At 45.3% G+C, this 14,282-nt stretch overlaps 1 protein-coding gene across 1 annotated transcript in view; it reads right to left on the bottom strand.

Moving 5' to 3' along the window:
* LOC119425327 (probable thiopurine S-methyltransferase) overlaps positions 1-13,979 on the bottom strand; it is a 62,020-nt gene extending 48,041 nt beyond the window's left edge. Inside the window, exons 1-4 of the mRNA XM_037692847.1 lie at positions 13,942-13,979; positions 12,015-12,116; positions 6,740-6,832; positions 6,541-6,673 (exon numbers count right to left, since the gene is read on the bottom strand). Coding sequence (XP_037548775.1) covers positions 6,541-6,673; positions 6,740-6,832; positions 12,015-12,112 — 324 coding nt within the window. The 5' untranslated portion in view covers positions 12,113-12,116; positions 13,942-13,979. The remainder of the gene's footprint in view (positions 1-6,540; positions 6,674-6,739; positions 6,833-12,014; positions 12,117-13,941) is intronic.
* Between the last annotated feature and the right edge of the window lie 303 nt (positions 13,980-14,282).

Here is a 14,282-nt window from a genome sequence, read left to right as displayed (position 1 = left end):
GAACCAACCAATGGTGTGTTCTGAGAAACCAATTTCTGAGAGTTTATGACACAAGATGTTATGATCCACAGTGTCAAAAGCTTTAGACAGGTCTAAGAAAAGTGCAGCACAATAATCCTTAGCATCCAGTGCTTCAACAACATCATTAAGAACCTTCAGTGAAGCAGTGGTTGTGCTGTTGTTTCCTGAAACCAGATTGATGTGGAGGTAAGATGTTAAATGAGTCCAGGTAATTTTTGATTTGAGAGTTTATCAGTTTTTCTAGAACCTTGGCTAAAATACAGAGTTTAGAGATTGGTCCATAGTTGTTCAGTGAGGTGGGGTCACCTCCCTTCAGCAAAAGAAGAACAAAGGCTGTTTTCCAAGTGTATGGGATGGAGTTTTGTCTTATGGAGAGATTGAAAATGTGGGTCACAGGGACTGTGATGATATGAGCAGCCAGCCTTAAGAAATAAGGTGGAAGTTCATCTGGACCTGCAGATTTTTTAGGGTCAAGATCTTTTAACAGTTTATTGACCTCACTGACTGAGAATGGAGAAAAAGAGAAGCTGTGATTAACTGAGGATTGACTTGTAGGAGGGATTTGATTTGTAGAAGTTTGGTTATTAAGTGAAGTGGCTGATCTTCCATTAGTTACTGTGTCAAATAAAGAACCAGAAGCAACAAAATGTTTGTTGAAACAGTTCAGGATCTCGTGCTTATTTGACACAGGAACAGAGTTAACGAGAAGTTGTGATGGGAGGTCAGATGATTGGGGGGTGCCTGAGAGAGATTTTATGGTTTTCCAGAATCTGTTAGGGTCATTTAGATTTTTGGAGGTCTGAGATAAGAAATAGTTGCGTTTTGCTGCTTTAACAGCAGTTGTGCATTTATTCCTCATCTGTCGAAAACTCAACCAATCAGTGTCTGAGCCAGATTTTCTCGCTGCAGCCCAAAGATGATCTCTCCTGTGCAGGAGGTCAGCTAGCTCTGGAGTAAACCAGGGGCTGTCTCGTCCCTTTATTCTGAACTGACGAAAAGGAGCATGTATGTTCAGGAAATTAATGAAATTATTATGGAAATAGTTCCAAGCAGAATTCACGTCATCAGTTAACAGAATACGATGCCAGTCAAAGTGAGACAGATCCCAGAGGAATGACGGTTCACAAAAACGTTTCAAATCCCTTTTTTGAATTAATCTGGGCTTAGAAGGTGGAAGTTTAATATCTCTCAAAGCCGCTGTCACACAGTGATCACTCAAAAGATCCGCGAATACACCTGTACCAGGGAATTTGTGAGGCATATTAGTTAGAAACAGGTCTAAGATGGAGGAATTTTCAGGATGGTTTTTATTTAATCTAGTGGGAGAATTGATCAGTTGGGTTAGATTAAGAGACAAGCAACATTCCTTGAATTTGTCACAGAGGGGGGTCGACTTACACCAATCAATGTTGAGATCTCCAGCCAAAAAGATCTCTTTGAATTTTAAATTACCAAAAAATTCCTTCATGGCAGTTAATGCCTCAGGTGATGCTGGGGGGGGGGGGGGGCGATAGCAGCAGACTACAGTTAAAATCTGGCCTCCATTCAAGGTGATATTTACAGATAAGGCTTCAAACTGGTTTGGAATTGTTTTGGAAGTCACAAGACTAGAAACCAGAGAATCTCTAATGTAAATAATGACTCCACCCCCCCTTTTTTGACGATCACAGCGGTAGATGTTAAATCCATTGATTGCCACGTCATTATTCATTACAGATACAGATTTGTTCAGCCAGGATTCAGAAATAAAGATAACATCTGCCCCAGAAGAACTGACCAGGATTTTCAAAGCATCCAGTTTTTTCAGAAGACTACGAGCGTTTACATGCAGAAAATGAAGCCCAGAGGCGTTTTTAAAGTAATTTGGTGTGCTGTAATTAGTGGGGGGTCCAGGGTTGGGCTGAATCCCTGAGAGCAGCAACAACATTATTATCAGACATTTTCTTGAGTTTTTTGTGACTGATGTGTAATTACAGGAGTTAACAGTGTGACAATTAGCCCCCATAATCGAACCATGAGAAACATTAATGAAGACGTGATCATTCAGAACCCAAAAACAGTGAAAGTTGCAGTGGTGGACAGATTCAGGTGTATTAACAAGATTCAGTGACTCCAGATAATCTGAGAACTGAAAATAGTGACAGTAATATGAATGATGCAGAAAAGTTTCAGACCATAAAAAGTCACAGTTCAAATGGGCAAACAAACCCGACGAAGTGGCCCAACTGCAGTTTGAGTTGGGCTGAGGGGGGCTCCAGCCCCCCAGTGAAGAAGGATGGATGGATGGAAGGATGGATGCTCCCATGGGAAACAGAAGCTGGATCCAGAATCAACAGGCCAAAACAGAAACAGATAATTCACAGCAAATAGCAGAACGAGCTGCCAGAAAATCCTCCTGAAGTGAAAGGCATGATCCAAGCTCGTATCAGGTCAACAGGGGCCAACAGCGTGATCCGGAATAAAATTAATTATTATCCAGGTGAGTTTGGATAGAGGCCTGCAGCAGCTCCGATACAAACTCCGAACTTCTCTCGAGCACCACGCAGACCTGCTCCTTCACGCTGCTCCTCCACGCTGATCCTCCGCTTCTCAGCACCCGACAGCACGGGGCACCCCCGGTGAAAAGCGAGACTGACCAGAGAGGCTGAGGCTGAAGTCGGCAACTGGTCTGTCCGGTTCTGCTCCAGTTCGGCTCTGGCGCTCCAAGCACGAGAGACGAAGAGGCTGAAGATATCCCTGGCCCGGTTCTGCTCCGGTCCGGCAGCCCAGTCTGGCGACGCGGTTCTGCTCCGGTCCGGCGAATAGTAGTATTTTTGTTGATTTAAAAAAAGCATTTGATACTATTGACCACACTATTCTCCTTGAAAAATTAAATAAATATGGTATAAGAGGACCAGCATTACACTGGGTATCTAGCCTGATGCATGCTCAATAATCCAGGTAGAAAAATCCAAAAAAGTTCAATCTGGTCCTCTGGACATTCAAAAAAACAAAAAACAAAACAAAACAAAAAAATCTAGAAACGTTTCGTCTCTCATCCAAGAGACTTCCTCAGTCTGAGGTGCTGTTTTCAACTAACTATGTGACTAACTAACTATGTGTCTAGATCAGACCACACTTCAGCAAGTGTTGGACAGTACAGATCAGGCACGCTTAGCACAGCATGTCAAGTCCAAGACTCGACAACAAAATAAGTTTAACTTACTAATAACTCATCAACACCATCACTATTCCAATAACAACACATTCAGTGTAGGACAACACTCCAGTAGTCAATTACATGCCAGGGAGACAGAAAAATGGGTGAAGAATTTATCTGACAGACAGCTCACCCAGCCGGAGACAGAGATTCTTGCCAGGGGACTGAACTTTGCAGTTGCACCAAGGACGATTCCCCTGGTGGAGATGATCACAGCAACAGAATCAGCCATCCGCAACAACAAAATGAAAGAGGGTGAAGCAGAACAGCTCAGAATCAAAGTTTCATCCTGCCTCAGCAATGCCAAACCACCACCTTCCATCAGTAGAGAGGAGAGGGATGCACTCACCACTCTTAGCAAGGACAAAAACATCATCATTCTCCCAGCAGACAAAGGAAGGTGCACAGTGATTTTGAACCAGAAAGACTATCATGAGAAAGTTATGACACTCCTTAGTGACTTAACCACTTATGAACCCCTGAAAAGAGATCCAGGAAGTGGTTACAAGAAGAAGTTAATAGATTGCCTGAAAAATTTGGAGCAGGACAAGGCTATTGACCGTATTCTGTACCACAGACTGTACCCAGGGGAGGCCACACCTAGTCTGTATGGTTTACCTAAAATCCACAAACAAGGTGTACCTTTAAGACCTATTGTTAGCATGATTAACTCTGTCACTTACAATGTTTCCAAATATCTGGCGTCTGTACTCATCCCTTTAGTTGGCAGCTCAGAACACCACATACAGAACATCATGGACTTTGTGGATAAGGTGAGGGATGTCATCATGGAGACTGATGAAACAATGGTCTCTTTTGATGTCACATCACTCTTTACGTGCATTCCTGTTGATGATGCAGTAGAGGTGGTCAGTTTCAGATTAAAATCAGACACCACTCTGAGCAGCAGGACCACGCTTTCCACAGAACAACTGTGTCAACTCTTGAAACTGTGCCTGCAGTCAACCTACTTCACATATGGGGAGCAATATTATAGGCAGAAACATGGGTGTGCTATGGGGTCTCCAGTTTCTCCTATTGTTGCCAACCTGTACATGGAGGAGGTAGAAAAGAGAGCCTTGACGTCCTTTTCAGGGACACCACCAAGTCATTGGTTCAGGTATGTTGACGACACCTGGGTTAAAATTAAATCTCAGGAAGTCCAACATTTTACTGACCACATCAACTCTGTGGATAAATACATCAAGTTCACACGAGAAGATGTAAAAAATGGCAGGTTGGCTTTCTTGGACTGTGAGGTCTCAGTCTCGGATAGAGGACATTTGCAAACTGAGGTGTACTGCAAACCCACCCACACAGACCAGTATTTGCAGTTTGACTCCCATCACCCTTTGGAGCACAAGTTAGGAGTCATCAGGACTCTGTATCAGAGAGCAGACAGCGTCCCCACTAACTCAGGAGCCAGGCAGAAGGAGAAATCCTACACAAAACAGGCTCTAGAGCAATGTAGATATCCTAACTGGGCCTTCCTGAAAGCAGAGAAGAAACCCAAACAGGACTCCAGTCAGCCATCAGGTGAAAAGGAGGAACCCAGACCCAGACCAGTGGTCATTCCATATGTTGAGGGAGTATCGGAGAAACTGAGATGTTTATTTTCTAAACATAACGTCCCAGTGGCTTTTAAACCCCAAAATACATTAAAGACTGGTTCATCCCAAAGATCCAGTCCCCCGGCACAAACAGAGTAATATTGTGTATGCTGTTCAGTGTCAGGAGGGCTGTGATCAGTCTTACATTGGGGAAACAAAACAGCCACTGGCCAAAAGGATGGCCCAGCACAGAAGATCAACATCATCAGGCCAGGATTCTGCGGTCTACACTCATCTCCAGGCCAGAGGTCACTCTTTCAAGGATGAAGATGTTCACATCCTGGACAGAGAGGAACGATGGTTTGAGAGAGGAGTAAAGGAGGCCATCTTTGTGAAAAGAAACCGTCCATCATTAAACAGGGGTGGAGCCTCCAGGTTCAACTGTCCCCCTCTTACAATGCTGTGATTGCTAGTATCACTCAGCCCTCTGTGAATAGTAAACAGCCATCAGTGTGCTAATGATCCATTGTTAGGCTGATGGTCCTTCTTGATCATGTGATCAGCTGGTTTTGGTTGTCAGCAGCAAACTGGTTGATCCACTCTGAGAAGGTACTATTTAAGAGACTGAGCTGAAAACAGCACCTCAGACTGAGGAAGTCTCTCGGATGAGAGACGAAACGTTTCTACATTTTTTTGTTGATTTGCTTTGTTTTGTGTTTTTTTGAATGTCCAGAGGACCAGATTGAACTTTTTTGGATTTTTCTACCTGGATTATTGAGCATGCATCAGGATATTTATACCATACCATTACATCTAGGCTTGATTACTGCAATTCACTCCTTTTTGGTATCAGTCAGACCTCCATTGCACGACTACAACTGGTCCAGAATGCAGCAGCCCGATTTTTAACCAGTACAGGCAAAAGAGAGCACACGACACCCGTTTTGGCCTCACTGCACTGGTTACCGATTCATCTTCGAATCCAGTTTAAAAAACTCCTGTATGTCTACAAATCTCTGAACAGTCCCCCCCATCTCTCTTATCTGCTACAACCGTATGTGAATGGTAAATGGGAAATGGACTGTACTTATTTTGCGCCTTTCTATCTTGTTTCAAGATACTCAAAGCGCTTTACACTACAATCTGTGCCTCATTTACCCATTCATACAGCACTCTACTAGATCTTTACAAAGCTAATTGAACAAATCATTCTAAAGCGACTAATCAGAGCTTTAGATCACATTCAGACACTGATGGGACACACATCAGAGGCTATGAGGGGTTCAGTGTCTTGCCCAGGGACACTTCAGCATGTGACTGCTGGTGGATTCGAACCCTCAACTCTTGCATTGGAGGACGAATGCTCTATCCACTCAGCCACAGCCGCCCCACCACGTTCCCTGAGGTCAATGGACCAATTGCTCCTCACAGTTCCAGACCTGGCATATATATTGTTTCTTTTTATACTTTGTATTTTTGCTATTTTTGGGTGTAACTGGGACCTTAAGTACATAATTTTGTTCTACCTCATGTACCACATGCAAATGACAATAAATTTGAACTTGATTCTTTTCACCTTCACCTCATCAAATTCTTATCAGACTTTCCTCAGGTTATTTCTTGAGTCTGAGCTCAGACTGGTGTGGTATAAGGAATAACTGATTTATGATCCACTGTATCGTTGGTCCAACATTGTCCAACAGACCCAGGACCAGCTGATCAGCCATTAAATGCCCAGAGTCAGTACTAAAGGTTGTTCAGATTACTTACCTTAAAAAGTTTGGCTCCAGGTATAGAAGGAACCAGCTCCTCTGTGAATGTCATATTGTTCTCCTCAAAGAATTGCCGAACAGCCTTTTCAGAGATCTCCACTCCAACCACTGTGTGACCCAGATCAGCCAACCTGGAAAAGGATGATCAAGTCAGATCACGACTCAAACATGTGATTTATCTGAACATCTGCTCGTACCACTTCATGTCCACAGCTTTTCCACACAGAGGAAAGAAAAAGCGAACTCCAGTCCGTCCACTCAAAACTTTGTCCAGATGAGTCTTCAGCATTCTGTTGGACATCAAACCATCATCAGTCTAAGGCAGGGGTGTCCAAACTTTTTCCCCGAGAGGGCCAAATTTAAAATCTATCAGAGGGTTGCGGGCCAAATGCAATAATATAATACATGAAATGCAACTACTTCTTTAAGTAAAGTCCATTTACTTATTATACGGTTATTTAACCTTCCATTCTGTATAAAGAACATTACAGAACAGACTCTGTTGGTGGTGGCGGGGTCAGGGGTGGGGGTCTAGGGGTCCTCCCCCAGCGGATTTTGATTAAAGTAGATTACATTTCCTGCATTCTGGTATATTTTACAAAGGTTTATTACAATAGATTATTATGAAACAAAACATTTAAACTCTGTTATTATTGAAATCTCTGACTGCAAAGTATTCATGCAACACCACTGCAGCTCTGCAGGTAAGAGGTGTTCACTTCAGGACAAATTGAGGTTGCTGATTGGTCAGTTGATGACATGGTTACTGGATTGATTGACAGATGGCTGGCCTCATGCAAAAAAAAATCATAGATTTTATTGGTCTGTTTGTGACTGTCGTCATTTATTCCGTATTTATTCAATATTTTTGCGATTCTAAGGTTTGAGAACTGTTTCCTTACACAATCCTAATGATGGTTTCTTTATTTTTCAGGGGTGCTGAGATTAAATGTAAAGAGGCTAAAATCACTACTGAAATTTACTTTCAAATACTGTGTGATTTATAAGTGTTTTCTGTCAAAGGAAAATGTTATTCAGTGGCAGGAAGCTGCCAAGGGATAGTAGAAAGTCTGTCAAAATAAAATATAAAATATAAATAATTAAAATTATTTTAAAAATACATAAATTATGTACTCTACAGTGTAATCCTGGATTTAAATTATGGTAGTCAGACCGACTAACAATAAAGTCAATGGGTGGAATCAATGAGTGTAAACAAATTGATTCTTCAAAGAAAATTTTAATATAGTAATGAGGACAGTTTGGCAGGCCAACTGAAATGGTTTGGCGGGCCAACTTTGGCCCACGGGCCCCACTTTGGGCACCCCTGGGCTAAGGTCAGTGTAAGGAAAATATAAATTCATTCAACCTTTATTTAGACAGGTTAATCCCATTGAGCCTCAGGGACTCATTTACAAGAGAGACCTGTAAACTGAATTGAAAACTTGAGGCTCGAAGCATAACAAGACTAATCTGTATAAATAAAGGTTGAATGAATGAAAAAAAAAAAAAACAGAACAAAACAACACACATCAAGCTCAGAAAAGAAGTTATTTTCTTTGTTAATTAGGAGGGACTACTTTTTGGGGCGGATGACTATTTAGCTGTGCTCCATGGTCCAGCAATCACTAAAAAAAGAATAATTCCTGCTCCTGTTCTCACTTTTCAAGAGCCACAAAACTGTTTATAAATGTAAAATATAAAGTTTATTCTGAAATGTAAAATTGTAAAATAAACTGTTTCCTTTATTTAATGAGGCATAAACTCGAATAACAAACTATTATTTATAGAGCTGACCTGGCAGCACCAAATTGTAGAGTCACAGGAAGGGATGTAAGACATGAAATATAGACGTCATAAATAAGGAAACACAAATTAATTAACAACAGTTCATTGTCAACGTCAAACAGCAACATTACTAAAGAAGAAAACATTTGCAAGTATCTTTAAAAATGCCTTTTAAACAATTTTTAAAAGTAGAAACTGGTGAGGGACCAGACAAAGTGCAGCCCAAACACCCCTACGATGAGTAAAATAAATGGACTTGATGTTCCCTCGCCCGGACATGGGTCACCGGTTCACTCTGGAGCCAGGCCAAGAGGTGGGGCACGTGGGTGAGCGCCTGGTGGCCGGGCTTTTACCCATGGAGCTCGGCCGGGCACAGCCTGGAGAGGAGATGTGGGTCCCCCTTCCCATGGGCTCACCACCTGTGGGAGGGGCCAAAGGGGTTGGGTGCAATGTGGGATGGGTGGTGGCCGAGGGCAGGGACCCTGGCGGTCTGATCCTTGGCTACAGAAGCTGGCTATTGGGACGTGGAATGTCCCCTCGCTGGTGGGGAAGGAGCCTGAGCTGGTGTGTGAGGTTGAGAGGTTCCAGATAGAAGTAGTCAGACTCACCTCTACGCATGGCTTTGGTTCTGGAACCAGTTTCCTTGAGAGGGGTTGGACACTCTTCCACTCTGGAGTTGCCCCTGGTGAGAGGCGCCGAGCAGGAGTGAGCATACTTATTGCCCCCCATCTTGGTGCCTGAGTGTTGGGGTTCACCCCAGTGTATGAGAGGGTGGCCTCCCTCCGCCTACATGTGGGGGGACGGGTTCTGACTGTCGTTTGTGCTTGTGCACCAAATGGCAGTTCAGATTATCTACCCTTTTTGGAGTCCTTGGAGGGGGTACTGGAAAGTGCACCTCCTGGGGACTCCCTTGTTCTGCTGGGGGACTTCAATGCTCATGTGGGCAATGACAGTGAGACTTGGAAGGGTGTGGTTGGGAGGAACGGCCCCCCTGATCTGAACCCAAGTGGTGTTCTGTTGTTGGACTTCTGTGCTCATCATGGATTGTCAGTAACGAACACCATGTCCAAGCATAAGGGTGTCCATATGTGCTCTTTGCACCAGGACACCCTAGGCTGCATTTCCTTGATCGACTTTGTTGTCGTCTCATCTGATCTGTGGCCACGTGTCTTGGACACTTGGGTGAAGAGAGGGGTGGAGCTGTCCACTGATCACGACCTGATGCTGAGTTGGCTCCGATGGTGGGGGAGGATGCCTGTCAGACCTGGCAGGCCCAAACGTATTGTGAGGGTTTGCTGGGAACGTCTGGCAGAGTCTCCTGTGAGACGGAGCTTTAACTCCCACCTCCGGGAGAACTTCGAACATGTTCCAGGGGAGGTGGGGGACATTGAGTCTGAGTGGGCCATGTTCCGTGCCTCTATTGTCGAGGCGGCTTACCGGAGCTGCGGCCGCAAGGTTGTCGGTGCCTGTCGTGGTGGCAACCCTCGAACCCGGTGGTGGACACCATCGGTGAGGGATGCTGTCAGGCTGAAGAAGGAGTCCTATTGGGCCTTTATGGCCTGTGGGACCCCGGAAGCAGCTGATGGGTACCGGCAGTCCAAGCGACATGCGGCTTGGGTGGTCGCTGAGGCAAAAACTCGGGCATGGGAGGAGTTCGGAGAGGCCATGGAGAATGACTTCCCACGGCTTCGAGGCGATTCTGGTCCACCATCCGGCATCTCAGGGGGGAAAGTGGTACACCACCAACACTGTTTATAGTGGGAGTGGTGTGCTGCTGACCTCAACACGGGATGTTGTGTGTCAATGAGCAGAATACTTTGAAGACCTCCTCAATCTCACCGGCACGTCTTCCACTGAGGAAGCAGAGCCTGGGGACTCTGGGTCGGGCCCTCCAATCTCTGGTGCTGAGGTCACCGAGGTGGTTAAAAAGCTCCTCGGTGGCAGGACCCCAGGGGTGGATGAGATTCGCCCGGAGTTCCTTAAGGCTCTTGATGTTGTAGGGTTGTGTTGGCTTATGCGACTGCAATATTTCGTGGACATCAGGGGAAGTTCCCTTGGATTGGCAGACCGGGGTGGTGGTCTCCCTATTCAAAAAGGGGGACCATAGAGTGTGTTCCAACTACAGGGGGATCACGCTCTTAAGCCTCCCTGGTAAGGTCTATTCGGGGGTTCTGGAGAGGAGGGTCCGTCGGATAGTCAACCTCAGATTCAGGAGTAGCAGTGTGGTTTTCGTCCCGGTCGTGGAACACTAGACCAGCTTTACACTCTCAGCAGGGTCCTGGAGGGTGCATGGGAGTTTGCCCAACTGGTCTACATGTGCTTTGTGGACATGGAGAAGGCGTTCGACCGTGTCTCTCAGGGAACCCTGTGGGGGGTACTCTGGGAGTATGGTGTACCGGGCCCTTTGATACTGGCTGTTAGGTCCCTGTATGACCGGTGTCAGAGCCAGGTCCGCATTGCTGGCAGTATGTCGGGCTTGTTCCTGGTGAGAGTTGGACTCCGCCAAGGTTGCCCTTTGTCACTGATTCTGTTCATAACATTTATGCACAGAATTTCTAGGCGCAGCCAAGGTGTTGAGGGGATCCGTTTTGGTGGCCTTAGGATTTAATCTATGCTTTTTACAGATGATGTGATCCTACTGGCTTCATCAGATCGTGATCTACAGCTTTCGCTGGAGCGGTTTGCAGCCGAGTGCGACACGGCCGGGATGAAGATCAGTTCCTCAAAATCCGAGGCCATGGTCTTGAGCCAGAAAAGTGTAGAGTGCCCTCTCCAGGTCACGGAGGAGGTCCTGCCCCAATTGGAGGAGTTCAAGTATCTTGGGGTCTTATGAGGGAAAAATGGAGCATGGGATCGATAGGCGGATAGGTGCACCGTCTGCAGTGATGCAGGCGCTGTACAGGTCTGTCATGGTGAAGAGAGAGCTGAGTCAAAAAGCGAAACTCTCAATTTACCGATCGATCTATGTTCCTACCCTCATCTATGGTAATGAGCTTTGGGTTGTGACCGAAAGAACGAGATCTCGGATACAAGCGGCCAAAATGAGTTTTCTCCGCATGGTGTCTGAGCTCTCCCTTAGAGATAGGGTAAGAAGCTCGATCATCCTGGAGGGACTCAAGAGTAGATCCGCTGCTTCTCCACGTCGAGAGGAGCCAGTTGAGGTGGCTTGGGCATCTGGTTAGGATGCCTCCTGGACGCCTCCCTGGTGAGGTGTTCCGGACACGTCCCACCGGGAGGAGACCTAGAGGAAGACCCAGGACACGCTGGAGGGACTGTTTCTCAGCTGGCCTGGGAACGCCTCGGGATTCCCCCGGAGGAGCTGGCCCAAGTGGCTGAGGAGAGGGAAGTCTGGGCCTCCCTACTTAAGCTGCTACCCCCGCGACCCAACCCCGGATAAGCGGAAGAAAATGGATGGATGGATGGATGGATGGAGAAACTGAGACAAGTGAGGTCTGACCCAAAGTTAAATGTTGATTTGTGTTGGTCTCTTTTAGGACAAAGAAACACTGACTCATTTTTTAAGGATTATATCATAACTTTTTCATTATATTTGACTATCGCCGTCCCATATGACCACACCATTATCAAAAATATTCTGTACTCATGTCATGGATGAGTGAGAATCTCCACCAACGTGTTTCTCTGGATTTTAAGAACAAACAAACATGTATTAAAGTTGTTTACGTGTGCAGAGCTGGCTGATGGAAGCCGATTCGGTTCTCCTGCCAGCGATTCTCCCATTCTGACAGAGCCATGACCCGCTCAGCCTGCTGATCTAACATCCTGCTGGACACACACACACACACAAACACACACCAGTGACGTGCAGTCAGAGAGGCAGGTGAGGTAGTATATCACCTGTCATCATGACAAGTAAAATATTAACAATGATAAGACAAAATACATTTGAACATTTGGCTGTTCTATAAAACTGCTTTATAAAACTGTGAGACGTGTGGTGTCACTTCATGTTTGTCTGTTGGTAGCTCGAGTGAGTCGTTTGCTAGAGTCGTCTCTGTTTTCTGGAATAATCTGTCTTTTGCACAGTTTTTCATTGTAGATCACAAACACACTTAGTACAGTTGTTTTTCTACAGTTGGATAGTGCTTAAAACACCTCTTATATTTCAACACTTCTCTCGGTTTTTATTGGTGTATTTGGCTCTGCTAGCTCCTACTAGCGTTAGCTTAGCATGGCTGCTGCTTCTCTCCCTGCTTCCTCTGTTTTCACTTGCTCCGTGTGTCAGATGTTGTTATTCCTCTGCCTCCTTTAGTGATAATGATACATGTAACAAATATAGTCTTATGATAGTTTTGGAGGAGAGGCTGTCTGAACTGGAAGCTCGGCTCTGCGCTTTAGAAAAAACAGTAGTTAGCCAGGTCCCCTTAGACAGTGTGGAACCACAGAGGCTAGCTCCCGTTAGGGGTCCTCTAGCAGACCCCAAGCAGCTGGGACCCCAGGCCAGCTGAGTGATGGTCCGGAGCAAGCGTAGTGATAAGTCTAAGCCCCCAGTTCACCACCGACCCATTCACATTTCTAATGGATTTTCCTCGCTCAGTGACACACCCGCTGAGAAGCAGACCCTGGTTATTGGCAGCTCCATAGTCCGAAACGTGGTTTTAGGGACTCCAGCGGCCATAGTTAATTGCATTCCGGGGGCCAGGGCGGGCACATAGAATCTTATCTGAAACTGCTGACTAAGGGTAAGGCTAATTACAGTAAGATTGTTATTCATGTCGGCGGTAATGACACCCGATCACGCCAATCGGTGGTCACTAAAATTAATGTTGCTTCGGTGTGTGACTTTGCAAAAACCATGTTGGACTCCGTAGTTTTCTCTGGCCACCCTCCCCAACCTGACCAGCGATGACATGTTTAGCCGTATGTCGTTGTTTAACCGCTCAGTGGCCAGGTGGTGTTCTGACAAGGACGTGGGCTACAAAGATAACTGGAGTTCTTTCTGGGTAAAACCTGGTCTGATGCGGAGAGATGGCATCCATCCCACTTTGGACGGAGCCGCTCTTCTTTCTAGAAATATGGCTGATTTTGTTTATCCCCCAAATTACTGACAACCCAGGGTCCAGTCCAGGAAGCAGAGTTGTAGTCCTCCACACCTCTCTACTGCTTCTCCTCTGTTACCCACCCTCACCCCATTGAAACAGTGTCAACTCACCCACAGCTCAAATTAAATAAACCAAAAATCAGCTCTAAAAATATAAACCATAAAAATCTTAATAAAATAAACACCGTTACTCAGTGCTTAATTTGAGCCAGATCCTGCCGGAACAAGATCCAGGAACTCCCTCATTTTCACCGTGTGCATTCCGGCAACTGTTCAGTCAGATCCGTCAGCTCATATCTCCACCCATAAAAGTCATAGCGCATTTTCATTTTGATTATTTATTAAAAATACAGCGACAGGAGACGTTGTCCATGTCTGTGTGGATGTTACTGCTGTAGTAGGCACAACAGCTCGCGCAAACGCTGCTGCCAGCAGAGACGCTGATCACATGTCCCGCGGGGATGAAGCGTCTTCATCCATCTTCAGCTGTGTCTCAGAAACCAAAGCAGCACAAATGAACATTTTAACCAGTACAAAAGTAGCACTAACCACTCATTGTATTTACTGGAATTTTTGATGTGGGTGGGTGTCAGCTTCACCTGCTCAGCTGTGCGCCCTGCAGACAGTGCACATTTTATGCACAGGAGCGTCTCCAGACAGCTCTGCAAAGCGCGCACAACTGCCAATGTGTCAGAGCTCCTGCATACATTTCAAAGATAATTATAAAAAAAAAGCTTACAGTAAAAAAATACGAGTGAAATGTTTGATGTGTATTATTCACATTATATTATGTTTCAAAATTAGTCAAAATACCAGCAATCAAAATGTCAAAAAGACAGTCCAATTTATTATCTAAAACAAAAGGATGGATGATTGTCCTTACTGTAGCT

This window comes from Nematolebias whitei, chromosome 19, assembly GCF_014905685.2.
Source record: "Nematolebias whitei isolate Nwh7 chromosome 19, NemWhi1, whole genome shotgun sequence".
Lineage (NCBI taxonomy): Eukaryota > Metazoa > Chordata > Actinopteri > Cyprinodontiformes > Rivulidae > Nematolebias > Nematolebias whitei.
Note: the sequence above shows the minus strand (reverse complement) of the source record. Positions and strands in the feature narration are given on the sequence as shown.